Consider the following 23890-nt stretch of genomic DNA (forward strand, 5'->3'; position numbering starts at 1 on the left):
CAACAGCATTTCTTTACCCCATAGAAAAACTGTATTGTTGACATTGCGCTTCTATTTCTTATATTAAAATAATCTCAGGGATTAAATGTGTTTTTAAAGTTCTTTACACTAACACAAAGAAGAATTTCGCTGATCATTTTACAATGTAAAATGTGTTTGAGATTTTGTTTTGTTTACCTCACCTATTAGCTATTCCATTGTGTTACTGGTTCCTTGGTGAACTTTACTTACATAACTGGATTCATTTATTTGAAGTCGTCCCCTGAAATAAAGCATCCTGCACACAGTTTTGCACTTTGCTAATGTCTCACCTTTAGAGGAGCTTATAGCTTATGAGTCTCATAGGATCAAGCAGCAGAAGATCATTTGTCTTCCCTGCTGTGTGCATGTCTGTGTGTGCCTCTGAGAGTTTTCATACCTTAAATGATGTGCGTGCATACAGAGTTTATGTATTTAGATGTCAGTGGCAGTCTGTGTTACGTGTGTATTCTTGGAAAGCAGTGTCGGATACATCAGTTATGATAGAAAATAGAGGAATTACAGAGGATCCACTGTTTCCCCAAGTGGAAAGAAAAAAAAAGTAATGCAGTAGAGCATGGCTGGAGAAAAAGCCCGCCGCCACTGTTGTGTGATTAAGGACAAGGTCTGAGCCATTGAGGGGGGGTAAATTATTCACATAGCTGGAAAAAAAAACCCAAATGTTGTTTACACATCCTCGCACATGTATGCTGTGCAGGACTGATAGCACAATGAGAGAAAATGTCTTTTTCGAGTGCCTGGTGTGGCAATTAGCGCAGATAGTGTGCGGTGTTGAGAAGCAGCAGCTTTGAATTCTTTTATCTTGAAGGTAAAACAGGCTGGATGTATACATGAGTTAGCCATAAATTACTTACAAACCATATGTATACTGCAATTCTTTATTTCCTCTTTCAATTACAAGTTCTGTTTATAGTCTGTACAGCACTGAAGGCACACAAAAAAACAATAGATATAATGGAACATAAGTATATACAAAATATACAGAATAAATAATTAACTCTAGTTAAGTAGAAAAGCTACAGAGTGTGTGCTTACATGAACCGTTCCAAATGTTGAGTTTCCAAGAGTATGAAGAGCAAATAGTATAAATGCAGAATAACGACAATGTCTACATTGCACATGTCACTCGCCAACTCGTCAGCTGTTTATAATGTGAGCTGGGAAACAGAGAGAAGTCGGCTGGAGTCTGTTTTCTATCAGGCTGTCTGTGGAAAACTGGACCTTCACTCGCTTTAGGGCAATGTTATGTTCCAGGAAGTTAATAAATGTGAGCACGAGGAACAAACAATGTTCCCAAATGTTGTTGTCAGACAGAAAATAGTGGCACACGTCTCACATACAGACACTCAGACACACACAGATCAATGATATTCCACATTAGTGGCTTTTTTCACCAAAAGCTTAAAAAAAACAAAACAAAACAAAAAATTTCAGCAGGACTCTGATTGTCATGCACCATCTTATGGCATTTGATTAGTGCAATGCATTTTTACAACATTACAGTGGTGTATATACTTTACTTGAAGTGCTCTACTTACTGACTCAAGAAATAAAGAAGTAGCTTGTACAAAAATAAATAAAGTTCCTATGTCGTGTCAATTAACTGACAGAAGGATAGCTTTCAAACTGCACTCCTATCCCTGTATTTTTTTTTATATTTATTTTTTTATGTACATGTTGGCAATTTGCTGACTCTTCGGCACAATGAGCATTCTGGTTGCGGCAATCCAGCTGGCTTATGTTGACAGAGGATGTAATCAGGTCATACCCAGAGTCAGGGTAAACTGATTAAACAGCATTTCTGGGTCAAGTGATGATTGAAATTCACTCACTTCTTCCCAAACATCTGCTTTATTCCGTCAGGATGTTGGAGCGTGAGGGGGATGGGGAGGGTGCTATGTGGATCTATTCATTTGGCTGCAGTAACACAGCAGAGATGTAATCAATCATTTAAAAAAAACAAAAAAAGTTGGTTTCAACACAGGTCTGTTCAACAGACTGTGAGTTTTAACCTCTTAAACATCCAACAGGGTTCGTATTAGGGTTTGGATTTAGGGTATTTTCAGAAAGCAGAAGCTGATGCTGTTTAACTGATGCTCTGTAGTTTCCATCTAACAGTCTGTGTGTGAATGATGTGTTCCCCTTAACCCTAATCCTGAACTCAACCCTAGACAGCACACGCTCGTCTAGGGTTAGGTTCGGGTTTTGTTTTGGCCACAGCAAACTGAATCTTTGAAGATGATGTTACATTTCAAATGACGTCTCAGTGGTCCTGTGGAGATTAAGCGGTTAAGTTATATTTGGCCATAAATAATGACACCTTTTACCAGCTACATAACATGGCTGTCAACAGATGAAACGTAACAAAAGAGTCAACCAATTACATTCTGTGCTACAATTTAAGAGATGTGCCCATCATATATCTATATTTATATTTTACACTGTGGCAAGTACAAGAGGGCAAAAAGGACAAGGCACTTAGATCAAACATTTTATGTATATATATATTTATTATAACTTCATAAGCTCAGTTAAATGCAGTTTGATGCTCCAAAACTTCCAAATAGTCTGGTTCAGTATGCAGGTTAGCTTTGAGTTCAAAGTACTCGTTTTTTGTTTGCTCAAGCATGACCTTGTGCGGTCTTGAGTACATAATCGTCTCCATTAGTTTCACCTCCTCCTGGTGCCCTGGGACCTGCATGTCTACAGCGGGCTGAAGCTGAGGCATATTTTTTCTCAGGTATTCTGTTATTCCGAGCTGCTGCAGCTCCTTCTCCCTCTCCAGAATGTTCCTGTACAAGGAGTTGGGGTTGCTGAGAGTGACGAACTCCGCGGGGCACTCTCCGGGCATGGATCTGAACTTTGAGCTGGTGTTTCCCGTGAGGGGCGACGTGTTCTCCTTCTCCATGATGCTCCGGCAGAGGTGATGCTTGGAGCTGGGCTCTTCGAGGTTATAATCCATATCGGCGTCGTGCTCCTTGTGCTGAGAGCAGTAGGTGGGGTTGCGGCAGATCTGCACGATGGGACTGTGCGACCTGTCCTCGTACAGAGTGGTGGACCCCGTCCTCTGTGTCAGAGTGTGGTGAGTGGTTTTCTGCCCATACATGCTGTAATGCAAGTGAATGGGGGAGCTACTGCTGGTGTTTTCTCGCGGCTGCTCCTCTGCTGCTTTTTTCTTCGCCCTCCGCCGCCGCCGATGCACGACGAACACCACCAGCCCAGCCGAGCAGAATATGACCATGAGGACAAAAACAAGAAGGCTTAAAATGAGCACAGACAGTGGGATAGTGTCTGTGAGTGAGATGAGGAGACTCCTCTCATCGCTGTTGGGCCCCAGGGTGGCTGTCACACTCTCTTCATTTGAGGGCAATGGGTGGTAGGTCCCTAAGCCGGGACAAAGCACCTCATGATGAAGGCTTCTCAGGTCGGTCTGCATCACTTTCTTTGGCATGTGACACAAAATGGAGCCCACCACTGTGTCCTTTCTCAGTTTCTCTACCCATTGTTTGAGGCTGAGCAAGTCACAGCTGCAGTCCCAGGGGTTGTCCTCTAAATAAATCTGCTCCAGCGAGTCGAGTTGATCGAGCACGTTGCTCACTGGCAGGTGCATAAGCAGGTTTTTTCTCAGGTTTAATTTGGCGAGAGGCACGTTGCGAAATATCTGCGCTGGAAGAGAGCTGAGCAGGTTGTTATTTAATGACAGCAGCTTCAGGTTTGGCAGGGGATTAAATGTGCCTGGTGCAATCTCTTTGATGAGGTTGTATTCCAGATATAGGTATTCAAGGTTGTGCAGTCCTACAAACATGGTAGAGAACAGCTTTTCGATTCTGTTGCCGTTTAAGTAGAGCTTTTTCAAGCTGCTCAAGCTGAGGAAAGTTTCATTATCAATGTAATCGATTCTGTTGTTTGCCAAGTTGAGCAATTCTAAACTATCATATGTTACAAAGTCGTACTTCAGAAGTTTCTGAATCATATTTCCCGTCATAACGAGCTTAGTTGGGCTTTCCTTAAGTATTCCGATATCTGACACCTTTTGAATTCCTCGGTCTTGACAATGCATCAAAAACCCAGCCACGGGGTGATTGTGACAAGAACAATGCTCCACACAAGGACTGCTGGGAATGTGAGATGGTGTCGGGATTCTGCCGTCATCCTTGGCATTGACCAACTTGGGAATCTGAGCTACTTTGGATGAGGGAGTAACAACCATATCCAGTGACTTTGACGGCTCCTCTAAGGGAATATTGGCGTGGGATGGACAGAGGATGTCCCGCTTCACCTTTGCCAGAATGGACCCCTTGAGGTCATGTGGTGTGGTGCAGATCACATCGCTGATTGATGATTGGGCTCTCATGTTCTCCATCCAGATTTTTAAATGTAAAATGTCACAGTTACAGACCCAGTCATTGTCTTCCAGGAGGAGTTCCATTATGCGCCCAATATGCTCCAAAAAGCCGACATAGGGCAGTGTCTGGAGCTTGTTGCCACGCAGGTCCAGGTGGGTGAGTGGTACAAATCGGAAAATGTTGCTGGGTAAAAACTCGATGGAATTGTCATTGAGGATGAGGACCTTCAGGCGGATCAGTTTGTTGAAGGCCCCTGGCTCGATGACCCGTATGAAATTTGTGTCAGCTTGGAGAAATTCCAAATTCACCAGGCCTTGAAAAGTGTCCTCTTTCAGTGTGACGAGGAAATTGCTATTTATATGGAGTTTTTTCAGCGATCCGAGAGTGCTAAAGACCCCTGGCTCCAGCTCTTGTATACTATTACCCCCGATGTGCAGTGAAAGGGCACTCTTAAGCCCTTCCATTTCCTCAGCACGGAGCTCAACCAAGTCATTCTTGTAAAGGTTCAGGTGGAAGGGCACACCTGCTGGGACTTTGATTTGGGAGATTTTGCTGATGTTTCTCTGCTCGCAGTTAAGATGAAAGATGCCGTCTTTTCTCTCGCAGGAGCACAAGGAGTCACAAGACTCACTAATGGAGGATGATGCCTCTGAGGGATGGATATCTTGGGATTGGACCGCAGCGAGAAACAAGCCGATGAAAATGACACAGGGCAGCATTTCGGCCTGAGAAATCTGTGAAGAAAGGATGGGCAGAAGGGATGGGGAGGAAAAAAGAAAAGTGTTAAGCATCTATGTTGCAGAAGGTCAAACTCAAACACGCTGTCCTAAATAACTGTACCACTTCCGCGTAGCATTAAAATTATATTCAGTCTCATTCTCAGTGATCCAAATGTCATTTAACTTTCATATGTTACAACAGCCAAAGTTTATGTTATGTATGTGTAAAAGTGTAAAATGATATTTATGAGTGCATCATATGCATGAAGAGTAACACAGTTCTTGGATCAAAGCCTTTATGTAGTGTAGAACTGTCCTTGCACAGCCTTAAATGCATGAAAAATATATAAGACTAGAAAACAATGCTAACAGTGTCCAGTATTCTCTACACATTGTGTTCAATTTATATGAAACTCTCATTAGTTTTAATAGAATTTCCCACTCCCTCTTATAGTCAACATGCTTTACCTATATTTAGATTTATACTTGCACACTCTGATTTATTTACAAAACAGAATATTCTCTTGATTTATTGACTTTTTAATGTATGACTATGCTGCAGTACGAAAGAGACCATCTTTGTGAGTAAATTATATCGTATTAATTTCTTATGAGATATACAATACATGAATGAATTTCATGCAAACTTGTGAGGTAAACAGGACAAAGAGCACAACCAGATCTCTGTTGATCATCCGTGGCCATCACAAAATCCAACATCTACTGTACAGCAAATGTACATATTTTGTTATTTTAGTGGAACTGGAAGAAGCTACACACACACTTTATTTTTTCTGGAAAAAAAATCTTGGAGCTTCATGTTCTCATCATTTTTTCTTTCACTTTAGTGTGTAATGAATGCACAGTAGTGGTCTTATTTTTCGCAGGCTGTGTGTGTATGTGTGTGTGTGATCTGAAAACACTGTGTGGTTTTTGAGCTCCAACAAAGCTGTTTTGATGCGACTGGTTTTGCCAGCATTGTCAGAGGTTTAGTAAGGTGTTGTTAACAGTTTTACAAAAAGGGGTGGAAATGTCTTAGCAACTGTGAAAAACTCTATGAAGTATTCTCTTCTTTCTGAATGTTTACACCTATGTTGCCTTTACTCAGTATATGTAGCATCATCTCTAGCTAATGGCACGCCTATTCATCCAATAAAAAACTTCAGAATTAAAACTCCCTCCCTGGGCACTGCATTTTACCGATGAGTAAATAAATTCCACAGGGTGAGGACTGAGATCAGACAGCAACTCTTCCCAGTGACTCAGTGGGATAATTGTACATTATTTTAAAAAAAGAGGGAGAGCGAGAGAGAGAGAGAGAGAGACTCATTTGACTGATTTCTCTGCCCTTTATATGCAGGCTCGTCTGAACAAAGACGTAGTGTGAGTCATGCAAATGCAGAAGTCACTTCAATCCATGTCAAAGCAACATTTAGAACAAGCATTCTACATTTAGAACGTGAAATAAATGACCCCGTTTTATTGCAAAACCAGCTAACTCACATGAGGCTGGACTCAAAGAGAATTAAATCTGAGCCAACCCTGTATTCATACATCTGAATTCTTTCAAATACTCTTGACTGTATTATTTTACAAACTATATCAAAGCAATAAACCGAAGCGTGTGGAGGGGCAGCCCGGTCCACTGAAAATAAAATCAAACTCCACTGTGAGTAGGATTTATGTTGAATGACAAGGGAAAAGCTGAAATCTGATTTTAATGATGAGCAGCCTGTGCACCACATTGAAATCCATTACATTAAGTCGACTAAAATCCCGATGGATCAAAGGCTACATCACTCTCGGGGGACTGGTGCAGAAGTGTAGACATCTTCCCTAGATCAAGAATCATCTAGATATTCACTGTTAACGAATGGGATTCTTCAAAGAGGAAAGACGTGAGAGATGACAGCCGTTCTTGTTAACGAATGCGATTAGTAACTGGAAAGCTTCATTCTGGCAAGACGGGGCAAGCCAATCCAGCCTGTGTTTGTCAGAGAGTGAAAGCTATGACTCAAGATATCTATCGAAATGATACTCAACTGTCTCTCTTTACAAAGCTGAGGAAATATCTCCCCTTTACTCAAAGTCAGAGAGATGCGGGGCATATTTTCTGGGGGTGTTTGCAGTTGCCTGTGCCCTAAAGCAGCAACAGAAAAAAATTTTTTTTTTGGTGTGTAGACTAGAGATACACCCTGTGAAGTCATCATCAAAAACCACTCTACTGTTTTGGGGAAAACAACAAAAAGACTTAAAAAAAATGTAAAGTTTTTGATGTGTCAGTTTGGGTGCTCATTTTTTTTGTCCTATAATTGGAGAACAGTTTGTAAAGTTTTAGAAAATTACATTTTCTATATAGACTAGAGATAGACACCAAGGGATCAGAAGGCATTCATGTACCAATTAGCTTAATTACTGTTCTGAAACATATCGGACATTCAGATTTTAAATGCTTACTACAGTCTGACTATAAATATAACAATTATTCTGTTTACCAAGTCAAGCAATCCTCACACAACACACACCTTACCCAGGGAGACAACAGAGAGAAGATATCAGCTCCATGAAGCTAAAACATCTCTGAAGTTATTCCCCAACCCTCTCCGTGCCTCTTCTTTTCTTCTTTCAACTTTTTGCCTCCCTCACCATGCCTCCATGCATTTTTTGTGCCACAGGGTAAAGTCAACAGTATTGATGAAAACCAAGACAACTCCATCTTCAACATCTTTGAGGTTCAGGCATATACCCCGAGGTCTTTCTCCACATACCTGCAATAACCGATAGAGACTTTACACTCCTCACTCCATGGACCCGGGAAACACTGAATAGCGAGAACTCTAAGAAATATAAAAACCCTAAGACACTCGTTACATTACCAAAGTAATACATCACTGGTAATGTCACTGAACTCTTACCTAACTCAGACGGCACCAGCTCCAACTCTCATAAGTGCACAAAGAGCCAAAAAGGAAGCTGTAGTAAAAGGAATTGTGTGGACACAGTTTTTTCTTTGGCTAGCTTTACAGCATATCCATTTGGACAAGTTTCTGTTTCAGACTGCAAAATCTGGCCTGGGGAGTATTTAAATTAAAGCACATAATGTAATGTTATTACAGTAGTTGAGCATGTCCTCAGCTGCAGCATTTTGCACTTTACTGTAACACTTGCAATCGTGAGCAGGCCAGAACACAAAGTGTGCCGGTTTCTTCAGATGTGTTCATTTTTGGGGGGGAATAAAAGGAAAGGCAATATACTGACTGCCAAGGAATGGTATTTTTACATTGCTTTGGAAAAAGAAAAACAATTCAATAAAAGGCACAGAAAATTTGCAACACCTATAATTCCTGCAGTGCTTAATAAAGACAAAAGTTTACAACGTTTGGAGGAGGGAGGTGAAAAAACCCCATCAACCCACCAAGCAGAAAAACATAGTCTAACGAACACAGATATTGGGTGTCAAGTTTTTAACTGATGGTATTTTTTTGCGACTGAGTGATTTCTGTTGTTTTAATTATAGTAATAGTGCAACTGCTTAGAGCAGGGCGATATGGCCAAAAATATTTATCACGATATATATTTGAAAATTTGCGATAACGATATAACTGACGATATAATTGATGCGAGACAAAATACAACTCCACAACTTTACTAGCGCAAAAAAACACCATCCATTTATTTTCACTTAAACAAGAAGCTGTTTTTTTATGTGCATTAAAGCTATATAAAAATTTAACAGTGCAAATGCAAATTCCTTGCTGAAAGTTTAACCAAAAGGCATTTCCAGTAGAAATGGGCTGACATATCCTGAGCATAACCATGTATAATATCCACTGAAGTTAAAAAGAGTTGCTTTGCAACATTAAACTGCAGTGTGCCAAATAAAAAAGTCAAATACATATTTTTCGGACCATAAGGTGCACGGGATTATAAGGCACATTAAGCGAAACAAAGCAGTCAGATAAATCAAACTTTATTCAACTCATTCTTCTTGCTTCCTCCACTTCTGTACCATTGATTCATTAATGCTGTATTCTATCACAGCTGCTCTATTCCCATGTTGTTGCAGTATATTAATGACTAACCTTCTATTGTGGATGGATTATCTCAGTTGTTCTCCTGACTAAAGTTTGGTCCGTTTACAGCATCCTGCTATGCGATTGCATTTGTCTCTAACCATCAGGAAACTTCACGTTAACTTTTATTGAGTGGAAAAGTGTTAGCCTTGATTCCTCCAGATTCACTGTTTATGTTATGCTAACATAGCTGTGTCGCTAGCAATCACGTAGCACATCATTACATACCAGCTAGCCCAACTTCAGTAACCTTACAAACGTCACTGCTGTTTAGTTTCCTGTCTTCATTTATGTTGGAAGTGATAGCAGAGCTGTACGTTTGAATTTTTTCAGAAATCTCTCAGTCAGAACATGCTATATCATGCTTAGGTAACTAGCGAAACTAGCGAGCTAACTTCCGCTAGCTTCCTGCTAACTTCTAACTCCGTTAAATGTAATAAATTCTGTTTTCATGTATGCCTGGATCTTAAACTTCATAGTTACACCTGGTAAAGCAGCAATGCTGATCATTTTATTAAAGATGAAAGAATTTAGACAGTTTTTAACTCTTAGTGATGCTGCAGTGTTTGTTTGACTTTGGGACCTGAAGCAGAGGGAGTTTAGGACCCAGATTACTCCCAGATTTACGAGCACCTTAGTCCGACAAATACGGCAATAACGACAGCACGCTTGCATGTTCTACAAAAAAAATGTGCTTTGTTGTGTATCTGACAGACAAACACCAAACCAGTTCCACATCACTGAAGTGGCACCATTTTTACAAACTAATTCTGGTTCATCCGTTTCACTCAACAATCGGCCATGTGCGTATGAAAACAAAGGCACTGCGCATGCGCGTTTGACCCATATTCTATCGCGATATTTCATTTTCCTATCGTTGCCTAACATTATACCGGTATTACCGTGAACGGTATAATATGGCCCAGCCCTACAACTGCTCAATAGTGGCTAGCCACAAGTGGAAATTTTTGATATATCACCAAACCCAAGCGGCATACAGGTGAGACAACCGTAGTAGTCCACAAACGTTTCTCCTCAGGTCATTTTAAAAATTTCCTCCATGGAGCACGCTTTCTTGCTAATGTATGCACCTCACCCACAGTGCTCTTACAGGTGTCCCTTTAGTGAGCAGGCTGCACGTGGGAGATGCTGAAGGGGAAAAAAAAGATGGCTGGATGGATATTACATTCCTCCAATAACACCTCTGATTCTACCACAGAAAACAGCTTCTTCTTCACTTCTTCCCTGCCATGCTGATTACTGAGAGAAACAGATGCTCTCAAACCCATGCTAATAACATATTTGTCAGATTGCAGGTAACAAACCGCACCTGCGTCGTTAGCCAATTCCTCACACCCTCATCTGTTCTGCTCGTCCGTGACCCTACACAAGTTTCTGAATTGGATATTACTGAAATACACTGTTTCTGTGTTAGTAGATCAACAGCAGACCTTTAAACTCCTGTTGTTCTCAGATTACAGTCTCCTGTTAATCTGGTCCTAAATGCACTAATAATCTCGTGATCCCCTCCCTTACTCATTTCTACAGGGAATCACCACAACATCAGGCAGAATGCACAGGAATAATTAGTTGAATGTTCTTGCCTCGAGGGAAATCTGGCGCTCTGAATCTGCCTGGACAGGAGTACAACAATAAGGAGACCAACCACTCTTTGAGAAAGACAAGTTGCTCATTATAGATCACTCACTAAGCTACTGTTTAGATACACAGAGAATGAAAATGTCTCTCAAACAGTGATGATGTCTTTTAAATGGTAGACTATTCTGCATTTATGTTCCTGTCATCTATCCGGTATATCGTACAGAATTGAAAATGTCAGATTATTATTTCCCTTTTGTCCAACCAACAATCCACAAAGCAAATAGATTTAAATAATGTGTTGTAGTTTTAAACTTTGTAATAGTTAAATGCCGTTTATAAAATCCCAAATATAACACATCATTCTGGTGTTCTGCAGTCTAAGTTTTACTTAGCCATAGATTATTAAGATCACACTATGTTTCTATGATTTCACCTCCTATGATTCTTGATCAAATGAGGTGAGGACGAGGGAAACTGAGGAAGAATTAAGGACTTTATGGATTGGAGTGAATTTGAGAGAGTCCAGCAGGTGGTGGACAGAAGACTGCTCTTGAAGCTGAAATCAGTTGTGATCAACCCGGCACACCCACTCCATGCCCCAGAGGTTATCAACACTAGCACCTTCAGTCAAAGGGACTGCACCAAAATGTTAGTTATGTTAGTTATTGGCTGTTTTATGTATTTATATAGGATAACTTTATTGGGAATAGTTATTGTTTTGCTATTTGGGATATGTGGTGTTATATCTGTGTTGAACCTGCCAGGTCAATGTAATTTCCTGCTAAGGATTAATCATGGATATATCTGTTTATGTTTCTAATTAACATCACTTTGGCATGTCTTCAAAACACTGTAGTCAAGCGGTCACTAAATAAATAAAAACGTAGATTAAGAATCAATAGACATTTATCATTTAATGGTCTCTGCAATAATTTATCTTTACAGATGGCTAAGCAAACTCATTAAAAGAGGAGGTAATGTGATGGAAGAGAGGTATCAGAATTGGCTACAGGCCACCAAATTTAAGCTTTCACAGCCAAAATTTTCTCTGAGTGGTGGAATTGCCCTTAGACCTTTCCAGCTGCTTGCTTTCCCCCCCGTCCATGTGGAAAGGCATGACATTTATTTTGGTTTATTTAGAAATCAGTCTTTCGCTTCTGAATTCTTATTGCAAAAAGCAACAAGAATAAAAGAAAACATTTGAATCAACTTTTTAAAGTCTGTATTTGAGAAGACATACTCACAGATTCCATATATGAAAAGATGATATGAATGTAAAATCAAACATTGACAAAGCTTCTAAGCTGTGAACAACTTCCACATTTATACAGTTAGACATCACTGGGAGTTAGGCAATAATCATTTTCAAGCATTTCTATGCAGAACATTGAGAAATGTGACTATGTACTCGTGTTTAGCAATTAAAGATAATGTGACAAACCAAAATGAGACACAAAAATCTCATTTGTCAAACCTATTAAATTTACATTGTTTAGACAGCGATAATATTCAGACAACATCTCCCAAATCTGGTGCTGAATAATAACTGCAGCATTTCCCTTTTTATTATTTATATACATTTGATCGCTCAGGAGTCTGGTGGAAGTCATGGGACCCAAGGCGCTCACCTTTGTGACCCTAATGGCTTGTAGGATAATATGAAATGGAAAAAAAAGACTATTAACAGATGTTATCGCGTACTGCATGATAACACTGCAGAGAGCAGATATAGAACGGCAGTAGTTTGATGCACTCTTCCTACTGGATTTCAAACAGACTCCTCTTAACTGATCCATTTTTCAAGCAATCAATGTTGCATGGAAGTCGGTGTGATGGGCGCAGGAGATGAAACATTCTTCCAGTGCCAGTCTTCTGCTGCACTCTCTTTTTTTTTTTACACATTCAAATGTTCATCTCGTGCTGTTCAGACAATTCAATTAGAGATCTACTGAAGCCCTATGAGATCGCTCCTCATGCATGCGAGCGAAGCCAACTCATCACCCAAAATCGAATCAGATGAGTGAAAAAAAAAGAAAAAAGGAAAAGCAGCATGGAGCGGAGGAGAGTAAGACATCAGAGAGAAAGTGAGGAAAAAGTCTGTTGATGGAATATTAATCATAGGCCGGGTTCTTTACCATCGCTGGAACATACACAGGAGGCTTTGTCCATTTATAAAACCAATAAACACCCTGTTAATGCTTCTGCTGGACCGGTTATAAATTGTATTGTTCCAGTGCAGTGAAACACTCCATAATATCACGGAACACCCACAGTGAGTCCACTGCCCCCCGTGGGTATAATATGTCAGAGTGACAAGGCCTCTTCTATGTGACTGTGCGAGCACTCTCACACAGAAAGCCATGAATACACAAATGCTCATCTTCCACGCAGACTTTTACAGCACTGCTGTAAATAAATGTTGTCTTTTTATATGTTCATTAGTGTGTCCATTCAGACAAGTGCACACATGATATCTGAGATCATGTAAGCAGCCAAATGACTTTAAATAACCAAAGATAAGTGTATCCAAAAACTTTTTGCATGCATTTTCAATATGAAACTCACTTTTGTGTGTTATAAATGAAGCGTACCCCTTTGTTTTACACAGGAGCATTTTCATCTTGACCCTAAGTAATCTTTCTAATCAGTGTAAAGGAAGTTTTAAAAAGCCTGTGGAATGATCACTGATGTCTGCCTGCAGCTGCCTTTGCCTCAAACACTTTGCTGGTCTCTCAGTCCACTTTCAGTGGTGCTCGGCAGAGGTGCCGGTTATTTGTTGGTCTTAGTTCTCCATTGTTTCCCCATAGCTACTATACAGGTCACCTGAAGCACACAACAGCCCCTTGTTTCCCCCATAGACATCCTCCAATAGAGGCTGTGAGCCAGGACGTCTGGCTGCCCTTGTGAAACTGGGTTTATGGTCAAAAACACCCGCTAGTGTACGCCTAACTCCATAGAGGACGACCATGCGTCACTCTCACTGAACCTAAAAAATTTAAAAATTCCTCTCCTTATATGAAATTTGCTCCAACTTTAAAGTTTAATACATGCAGCATGTTTGATCAGGTGACCAATAATGTGTTAAATCATCAAGATTTCAATAATTGAGCTAAATGATATGGTTGCCATAATCACGCAGCCCTAGAAACAACGCAATCAAGTTTTATTCTTATCAACATTTCTGTAGGTCAAGTCACTTTCGAGCAGGCAGATGAGTCCAGAAATCATTACTTGGTAATCTAATGTATCACATAAGTAGTGTGAGAAAGCAATGGAGCTGCACAGACCTTCGCTGATAAACTTGGAGCATGTCCCTTTGCAAAAGTCACCAAAAATCCACACTGCTATGGATTCTGACAAAGACATCTTACTGCTGACAGCATTTCAGTATGAATGGACTGAATGTGGCTTTATCACAGCTTGACTGTGACAAACTTTAAAATGACAGCTGTATTGGGCATTCATTTGCAAAGCCAGGGTTCATACTAAGCATGCCATCCTTACTGAACAGCTCGTGTGCCCTTGCTTGCCATTGATTTTTGCATGCTTTACGCCCCTGACAGCGCACTGCAGCACCACTTATTTTACCATCTGTACATTTGTCATAGTTTCTAGTGGACTGACAAAGACACACACACACACACACACACACACTATAGATACAGTATATGACAACAAAACAAGGACCTGGATTTGCACTGTACTAAGTATGAATGCACACCATCCGGTTGACAGTTCCGAACATTATTTTTAGATAATATGAACACAGTCATAGTCGTGTTCTGTCCTCGTCACTGTCAAAGTAAGTAAAGCACGCTAGAGCCACAAATAGGCCATAAGGCATAATTCCTTCTTCTGTTGCAGGAGGCAACTTGATGTAGCATGAAAGACTTGTTATCCCTAGTGGCACCCCGATAGATAGAGCCATTCTCTTAGCTCGTTCAAGAGTGATAAAAGTCACTCCAAATTGGTGTTTTGGACATATCATGGAGATGTCTTGTGGATATCTCACAATATTATTGGCTTTTCACTTGCTCTTAAAAGCATTAGTCACCTCGGCTCTTAGCATTTTATGACCTTAGTCCTCCTCATTGCTAGGCTACCTGCAGCTGTGATGATTAATGGATCCTGACAACAGGGTGGTTGAAAGAGTAGAGTTTAATTCACTGAAGTCTGAAGTTCTCTGACAGTTTAATCCACCCGTTCACCACCCGCAGCAATAATGTAAATATAATCTGTACCAGCACCGTGAGACTGAAATCCAAGCAGGTTTAGGATTAGGATTCTACAAAACAACTTTTATTCAGACATATGAGCCAACATCTGACATGTATTGTATTGTTCTGCATATGGTTAATGAGGATTCACATGTACAAGTATCAGGTTTCAGAGCTCTTGCCTGTCAAGTCCCTGTGAATGGAGCGATATCACGTGTTTCCCAACGGAATTGTTGATCTATTGCTTCATTTTGCTTGCGGTGCTTGTGCTGAAACGTTTATCAAAACTTTCCGTGTGCCAGCGCAAGTGAAAGTGACTGAATTGCATTTATTCAAATTTGAATCAAACATGCATGAAAACAAATCCAGTAAACCAATGTTAAAGACATTTCAGCTGTATATATTTAGTTGGATTTTAGTTTTGTAAGTGCAGTAGGTATGACTGATTTAGATTTTAATTTAAAAAATAAAAGTTTAAAATGTTTTTTTAGCTCCTAGTTTTAGTTTTAGTTAACTAAAGTACGTCCACCTGTTAAGGGTCTGTATACATCTATTTTATAAAATATATATATTAACACTGACTGAACTTTCTGGCCCTTTGTTTCAGCATGGTGGAGGTTTTAGTGGAAGTACTGTGCTTTCAAACAGGCCAACAAAGATCCTTTTAGCTGTGTTGGAAGCACACAGCCTTGGTGATCAGGGGAGCGAGGCTGATAGCACACGCTCTGCTGGCTGCTACAAGGATTGCATCTTTGGAAACATCATCAGTGTCCCGATGAAAAAAAAAGAAAAGAAAGAAATTCGATTGGCTCTCTGCTTTTCTCATGTTGTTCAGTAGTTCTAACAGCTGGGAGCTCATCCCTATGGTAAGTCATAAGCAGATACTGAACTTCATCATGCATAGAAACCTAATACATCTTTATGACCATTAACTGACACAACGCCACACTTTTGCTTACTCACTACCTTGTGTAACTGCATAGCTTCCTCACTTTCTGCTCTCTGCTGGTGGGCCTTAATTTCTGATAGAGAACATATGCATGATAGAACTAATAATAGAAACACAAAGGCAGTGTGGGATAGGGAGGGAAGAGGGGGTGGCTCAGCTCCCCTGGCAAGCTTGATTTAGAAGGCCTGCATTTCAAATGGTCTGTTTAACTAATGCGCAGTAATTAGTTCTCCTGAAATGAGCAGGCGAGTTACGCCACTGTATAGTAGGATCAAGGTATGTTTTGTAAGAAGACCCATCTGCACCAAACAGATGTATGTTTCTGTATACCTTACTGTGGCTTTAAAAAAAAAAAAAAGAAGGACACTTTCTATTCAAGAGTGACTCACCAGCAGGACTGGCAAAGTGTAGATACATTTGTTCACTATACTCAATCTAGTTTCAGTGCTACCTGGAAAGTCAGGCAACTGAAAAGCAAAGCCAATACTCTAAATAAAGTAGAACACAGTTTTAATAGAGATTGTTGTGTTATATCATTATGAGATAGCTCTTTGAGAATATTCAGTGAGTGTTTCATATCTTTCTATCTCCAGTGTAACCATCCTTAGTCTTTTCAGCCTTTCAGTTGTTTCTAATGTCGATTTTAAAGCATGCCCTCCATAAAAAAAGGGCCACAGGGTAATGGTAATGACGGTCTTATGATTCGCTCCATAAATAGGTGTAGATCCGCCACTTGGAAAAAAACAAAAACTTCATTCTCAAAGGAGTCACATATTATAGGTAGACAGGCCTGGCTACTGAGAATAAACAAAAGAAAGGGCACCACCTAGAACATTCTGTCATGTCAGTTAATCACAGCTTGGTTTCTGTGGTCTACAAAAATGCAGGCAAGTTTATAGACAACCTGAAAATAGTATTTTTAGAGATTTAATATAATTTAAGTTTCTAACTCGCAACAAAAAAAGATTTTGATATTTTCATATGCGTTCTAGTTAGATATCTGAAATATACCAATACTGGTCTATTTTGAAACTTTCAATTTGAATTTATAGAAACTTAGGACCTTCCAAAAAAACTACAAATACATAAAGTGATTGTCAAAGTACATTTTTCATATGACATGATGGACTGTCATGTACTGTGATCACACTGGATATCTGGATATCCTAACTGTACAATTATGACTGGTATCATTCAAAAACCAGAGTCTTCGATGATTTTTAAAGCAAGGATTAAACAATATGTTTTCCTCACTGTTACCAGTTTCATAAAATTGATCGTTAGGATAGGAAAGCTCCATTAAGAAAGTTATTTTACCATTTTACACATAGAAGCAGTTTCAGAACATAAAAACATACCCATTTACGCATTTATGTTTGAGATCCAACTCAGAGCTGTTTTACAACATATTCATGCAAATATTTAAAAATGCACAAAAGCCAGGAATTAAAGGGGGTCATCACACGCATTGCAGCAATGTTACAATTAGTTCACAGTCGTCCTCAAATTGGGCATGTGGCTATTTCTGGGAAATGTAAAATGATTTTTGAAAATCCAGTCCTGGCTGATTAATTCTTCTTACAGTCAAACACAGAGCAGCTTCGTGCTCTCTTATTTTGCTCCATTATTTCAAGAGTTTCATCAAATCTGTCATACAGTCGGTCTTGGTAGTTGCCTTTTTTTTTTAATGCATGCATTGCAGTTTTAACAGCCTTGATGATATTGGCATCAAATCTAATAATTTTTGTACAAATTTCTACACCTGCTATCTGATGTAAGCCTTTCAAAACAAACAATCGATGCATGTGCGCCTAAGTTCCCGAGTTAAAGGTACTTTGTTGTAAATACCCTCTGTAGAACCAACCTAAAGCACCAGGGGGTAGTGGTTTATCAGTAGGTGTTTTTCTCTTGGTTCTTAACCTTTATGTAACTTTTTTAGCTACCTCCCAGTTTTTGCCCACCACCGTAAATATGAATGTATTCATAATGACTTGCCTGGTTAAAATATTGTGCAAATGTTTATTGCACAACAGTGCAGACTGGCCCAAGTTCAACTTCAGTTGATATCCTATCAGGACAAAACAAACATCTTTTGGATGTAGAATCAAAGCAGTTGTTTCTTCACATTTGGTAAATAGACTTTAGTTACTCAGAGAAGATATGAAACCATTTTTTTTGAAACACAGCTTAAAAATAAGTACTTGTAACATAGATTTTCTCTGTATAACTCTACTACACGTTAGACAGCCAGTCACTGAGATCATTAGATCTTCGCACTAGTATGCTGTCTGCTGATTGGCTCTTTAACACTGATGAGATTTACTTCAAATATACTAAAATTTAGTATCAAATAACAAGACATTATCCAACACTTGGTAGGATCTAATCAGTCTGATTTATCAGTTTGATATTCAGCCTTATGTACTACACTCTAGCTTACTGTTCTTCAGCAAAACCATGACGAGTTTACTAACTGAACAAATTACTATAAAGTCATAAGCTGTTTTTTATGACCACATCTGTTAGTGGCTCTGTTCATTAGTAACAGCTGAATGGTATGTGGTCAAGTGACAATTCATCAAGACGCCTACTAAAAGCAAAGAAAGAGGAAAAAAAAAATCTACATGCCATATGTAAACGTTGCCTGTATGTGTTTTATATTTACCTGACAGGACCGAGACTATGATTGTCATAAGCGACTGCACATTTTCACATATGGGTGCACACTTTGAGCCCATGTGTGTTCATGGGAGAAATGGAAAGATGGCGGCGCAGCTTTTTTAGCTACGTTAAAGGTAACAGGATTAGCACAAAGTCACAGATTTATCTTTTACTGTTTGGGAAACACGGAGATGGATCATACACACACACACACACCCACCACCAATTCTGATTCTCCCTCTGCTCTGCCCTTTCCCTGTTTATTCACCAGACGCCTCCATAATTCATTACTGTGTCATACTAGAATCAGTATAACTTGCTTTATGATGCAGAGCCAGTAGAGCTAAAACTCCACCCTATCTGACACTTTGGCTGATGCAAATTTGCCTGAAGGAAATCCAGTCTATGGTCAAGGGAAATAAGAAGACTCATTGGAGCTGCCAGTATCAGATGCAGCAGCAGACTTAAGCAGTACACACAGACAGAGGCAGAGCTTACGGACCGATAGTCAAAAACATTTTCAGACTGGCTCCATTGAGCAAGAGTGGATGGTTAGATGAGAAGATTGATAGATGTTATGTCTGTTTGACTGCATCAATAACACCAAGGTGTAATGTCTTTTTAAAAGGAAGATAAAGCTGGTATATTTTTACATAATTCTTGTCTGGACACATAAGACAGCAAATTCAATGCAGATTAAGTTCAAGGTGTCTTGCTTTCAGCCTGTGCATTTTTTTTGTCAGTTAATTGAGTGTGTGACAACTTAACTGCAGAGACTCGAGCTGACCTGCGCCGTCCAGCTAAACAAGACCTTTCAAGACCAATTAAGTGGGAGAGCCACAGCGGGAAGTTAAAGAAGCTGGACAGCATTCTAAGCTCCTGCTAAAACCTGTTATCAGAACAAAAGCTTCAAAGTCAAAAATAAGACTCAACGCCACCCATAATTCCCTGTTTGTTTTTGAGATGGATTACTCCGAGCCATCTGAAATTCCCGGAATCACAACAGAAACTGCAGATTAAATGCATATACAGGCAGCACAGCACACGCTGCACGTCTGCCACAAGAAATGTGTACACATCACACGTGACGCTGCTGCAACAGAAGGGAGTGTTGCGTTTCAAACAATGGTGTGGGGGTGGGGTGGGGGGGGGGTGTTTATTGTCCTAAATAATCTGCTCGCTGAGCATTTCATCAGAATGCTAGCAAGCCCATCAAATTCTATGTGCTACTTTTCCAGCAGGTTTTACAATATTCATAAAGTGCTTGGCAAGATAGAAAGATGGATAGGTAAAGGCTCTACAGCTGGCAATAATGTTTGGTGTCAAGACAATGAACAATGCTGAACTTGTAAAGGTTTTTGAGGTGTGTTGAAAATGCGCAGTAGCCAATAGCCAGACTACGAGAGATCTACGGGGACCAAGCTCCGTTCTCATATATATATATATATATATATATATATATGAACATATTTTAGAGCATAGAATATGCTCTAATATAATTTAATCCCTGCTAGACATTAACGTTTTGCCCATATCTAGCCATATCTAGACTGACTGCACTGGTCCACCTTAAACAATTCTTATATTAAATGTCTTACAACATTTGGGCCACATCTGGTCCACACTACACTTCTTATAACCCACATTAATACCATGTCTGGCCCAAACATCTGAGCTGTCAGTGCCAAAACGATCCCAGATCAGACCCAGATGTGTTTACTATGTGTAGCAAGAAGCACTTAAAAAAAAAGAAAATCCCTCTCTTCCTTCCCTCGGCTCCAACTGGTCACAACAGATGGCTGCTCCTTCCTGAGCCTGGTTCTGCTGGAGGTTTCTACCTATGAAAAGGGAGTTTTTCCTTCCTACTTTCGCCAACTGCTTCCTTATAGGGGGTCGTCTGATTGTTGGAGTTTTCTATGTATTATGGCACAGTTTATAACTTACGATATAAAGCGCCTTAAAGGCGACTATTGCTTTGATTTGGAGCTATATAAATAAAACAGAACTGAAGTGAATTTTACAGGTGTTTGTGCTCAGTCACTCCTTTGTTATGTTGTGGTTACTCAGGAATGTGCTACCATAAACATGCACTTTAACTGCTCCTGATTGCTTTCTCTTACAATTACAAAGTATTTTAGGAACTTTTTATCGTGTTATGACAAGTCCTGCCTGCTAATTTACACCTTCCTGCTGTGACACACGGCCACGAAAAGCCAGCAACCTTTCTCCACAGAAGGAAAAGAGAGCCTTGTTTACTCCCAGTCTTTTCTCCCCACGTCTCTTGAAGGTCTCCCACCAACAGTTGCGTGCGTCTACTAATACTTAAAAGTCAGGCTGCTTTTAGCCTGGGGGGCTGAAACAGAATGAGGTGGAGTTTGGGCCGGAGAATGCGAGGCAGTTGACTTGTTGCGTCAGGCTAGAGGTTGTTTCATTTCAACCTGACATGGGATAGCAGATTAGAGCCCCCCCCCCCCCCCCCCCCTCAGCAGTCCATGGCTTCAGAGTGGGTATGTGTTTCTGCGCTGCCTTGTTTATGCGCTCGCTCTGACCGTCTATCAACTTTCCCCGAGCGCCCCTGCAGTGTTCCCAGGCACCAATTACGCCAGGACTTGTCCCTTTCCTCCTCTGGATTGCAAGTGATGCGGCTTGCCCCTACAGGGTCGACACCACCACTACACCCACATATCAGTGAGAGATTCTGCCAGCGCCCGCGGCCCTCCTTCACCACAATCCTGGAGAAATGATAATTATGACATCCACCCACTCAACAGGCATGAGATAGTTCAACTCCCTTGCCCCTTGTTCCAGCCTTTTTTTTTTTTCCTTTTTTTTTTGACTGATTCAATATTACGTGGGCTCACGCTGCCTACTTCATCTCCGCTCTCTGATACATAACTGCAGGATTTCTCCATCTGACAAACAGCACACTAATAAAGTTTCACCCTGGCCCGAAGCGCTACTCTCGACCCTGAGTTGGCTCTGAAATCTGCAGACCACTCACACCTGTCAGGCCAATTTCCTTTTGGCTAGTCAACTCATCACAGACAACACCTACCCTATTCAAACATATTTGTGTTTCCCCTTCACTGCAAACAGTTTGTTCAGTTGTAGGGGACTAACCACCACTGCACCACCTGATATCCACAAGTAAACATCAGCTCTTGTTTCCCCTCTCTCTATAATTCCCTGTGCCTGGGTGACTTTTTTTTTTAGGTATTATAGCAATGGAGCTACAAAGCTGGAGGGGGAAAAAAACAAAAAAAAACTCTTAACACTAGAGAGCCAGACAGGAAAGTTGTGATTAAAAAAATAAATAATCAAATGTTATACCATCCAGGGCCTATAACTGGGGCATTACCTTATTAACCATTATTCATCCAAGCAAAAAATTGGGGTCCAGACTCAATTAAGCAAACTTAAAGATAATCAGACAGTGCTTTCCCCATTAACTTGCACTTCCTCTAATTGAAGGGGGAAAGCTGATTAGAAGTAAGGCACAAATGCAGTGCAGATCTATTGAACTGCCTGTGATTACAGAGTGTGAGCATGCACGCTATAACAGCGCCGTGTAAAACGTAACGAGATTAATTGGCTGGCTCTGCTTCCTGATTGGCTCGGTTCTGTCAGAATTCATGACGCAGCGCCCATTAAAAGACACCTGTGACCACTAACACTAATAAATATTCATACGCCACAGATATAATTAGTGATGGCCGAACGCCAGGAGGGAAGAGCGAAGTGTGAGGCAGCTTCAATCTGTTACCGCGCAGAGCTCTGTTAAAAATGAGCCACTCACTCCAAAGTTTTGTCTTTTTTTTAAAATATATTTTTTCCTTGTATGTAATACGAAGCAGAGCATAGGCACACCAGTCCGAATTTCCATAGGGGAGAACAGCGCCGTAGGATACAGTAACTGTGTGTGGCAGACAGCCAGGTGTGCTCGAGGTAATGGAGCCCCCTCAGGAAAACTCACAGCTCCTTCTCTGTTCCTGTCAAGTCCAGGCACTATTTTTTATTTATTTTTTTCTTTAAAGCTGTTTTCTGCCTGTGCTTTCTGACAATCTACACCCTCTGTTTTATAGCAGTTTTTTAAGGGGGGATAAAACTGGATGGTTACTGCACTGCAACATTCTTTAGCTAGTTAGAACGTGCCCGTAATGGACGCTGATTCCTTATCATTTAAGCTAATCCCAATAAACAAAAAAAAAAAGGGGGGGGGCAGTTATTTAATTACAATGAAACAGAAATAAACTTTCCATAAATCACATCTGATCCATAACTGACAGAACATTGACAGAAAAATATTTACATCCACCGTAAAGTGACACTTACCGGATAAAACTGTTGAAGAAAGACGATGTTTAAGTCCAAATTTCACTGTACTTGGTCCATCAGTTAATGCGGGTAACCCACCACCTTTAAAAAGAGGAGAGGGGGGACGCGCAGGCTAACAGTTTCTCTACAGTCCACGAAGCTCCTTATAAAACAGGCTGACACACTAGAAAACTTCACAGGTTCCGTCAGTCCTCTCCCTTTTCCTTTGCGGTTCCTCACACACACTCACACACACTCTTAATTATTCCGATACACCAGGAGGCTTTGAGGTGAGGTTTCACTCCGGTCCCGGGATGATGAGCAGCCCGCAGCCTTCCTCCTTCCAGTCTCTCCACAGTCAATTAGGATTAAGTTGCAGGTTCGAGGCGACAGTGTTAAAACATTGTTGCCATTAAAGCGGGGCTATTCTTGCATCTCTCTTTTTTCTAATTATGCTTCTACGGTCAACTTAAAATAAAATAAAAATACAATGACAGCGCGTGCCGTACCCTGCTCTCGCGCTGCGCCGCGCGCTCTGTGTAGTTAACCAATCTGCGATATATTGGAGTTGCTCGGTAATTTGCATGCTGTAGAGGTGGACTACAGGGAGGCAAGGCGGCGTCAAGGCGACCGCAGCACGCGGCTCTCCCGGAGACTTTAAGACTTTCAGAATAAAAGCCTGGAGTAAGATTTAAATGCATTTATTTATTTTTATTTAAGCCTCTTTAATATTTTGACCAATTTTACGAATTTTATCTATCACAAAACATAATTTAAATTACATTTAATCACGCTAAAAATGATCATACAAATATTTTTCATTTCTTTCCAACAACTGCCAGCCAACCAAAACAAACAAACAAAAAAAAACGTTTATTCACGAAGGGATATCATGCAACTTCCGGTACTTCAGTGTCTCTATATCGGGCAGTTTTATGCATCTGGGAAAGCTCTGAAACGGTTATACAGA

The 23890-nt window shown here is 40.4% G+C and overlaps 1 protein-coding gene across 1 annotated transcript; it reads right to left on the reverse strand.

The window, feature by feature from the left end:
* Nucleotides 1-914: 914 nt before the first annotated feature.
* Nucleotides 915-23470, reverse strand: slitrk6 (SLIT and NTRK-like family, member 6). The gene is made up of 2 exons (XM_063467202.1): nt 22939-23470; nt 915-5119 (listed from the first exon to the last, which is right to left on the reverse strand). Exon 2 carries the CDS (start codon nt 5102-5104, stop codon nt 2567-2569), a length of 2538 nt encoding a protein of 845 aa, XP_063323272.1. The 5' UTR covers nt 5105-5119; nt 22939-23470; the 3' UTR covers nt 915-2566.
* Nucleotides 23471-23890: the final 420 nt, after the last annotated feature.

The sequence above is a fragment of the Pelmatolapia mariae genome, linkage group LG23, assembly GCF_036321145.2.
Source record: "Pelmatolapia mariae isolate MD_Pm_ZW linkage group LG23, Pm_UMD_F_2, whole genome shotgun sequence".
Classification (NCBI taxonomy): Eukaryota; Metazoa; Chordata; class Actinopteri; order Cichliformes; family Cichlidae; genus Pelmatolapia; species Pelmatolapia mariae.

Excerpts from the sequence above, each read along its gene's own strand:
- slitrk6 (XM_063467202.1), bottom strand. The coding sequence starts at position 5,104 with ATGCTGCCCTGTGTCATTTTCATCGGCTTGTTTCTCGCTGCGGTCCAA.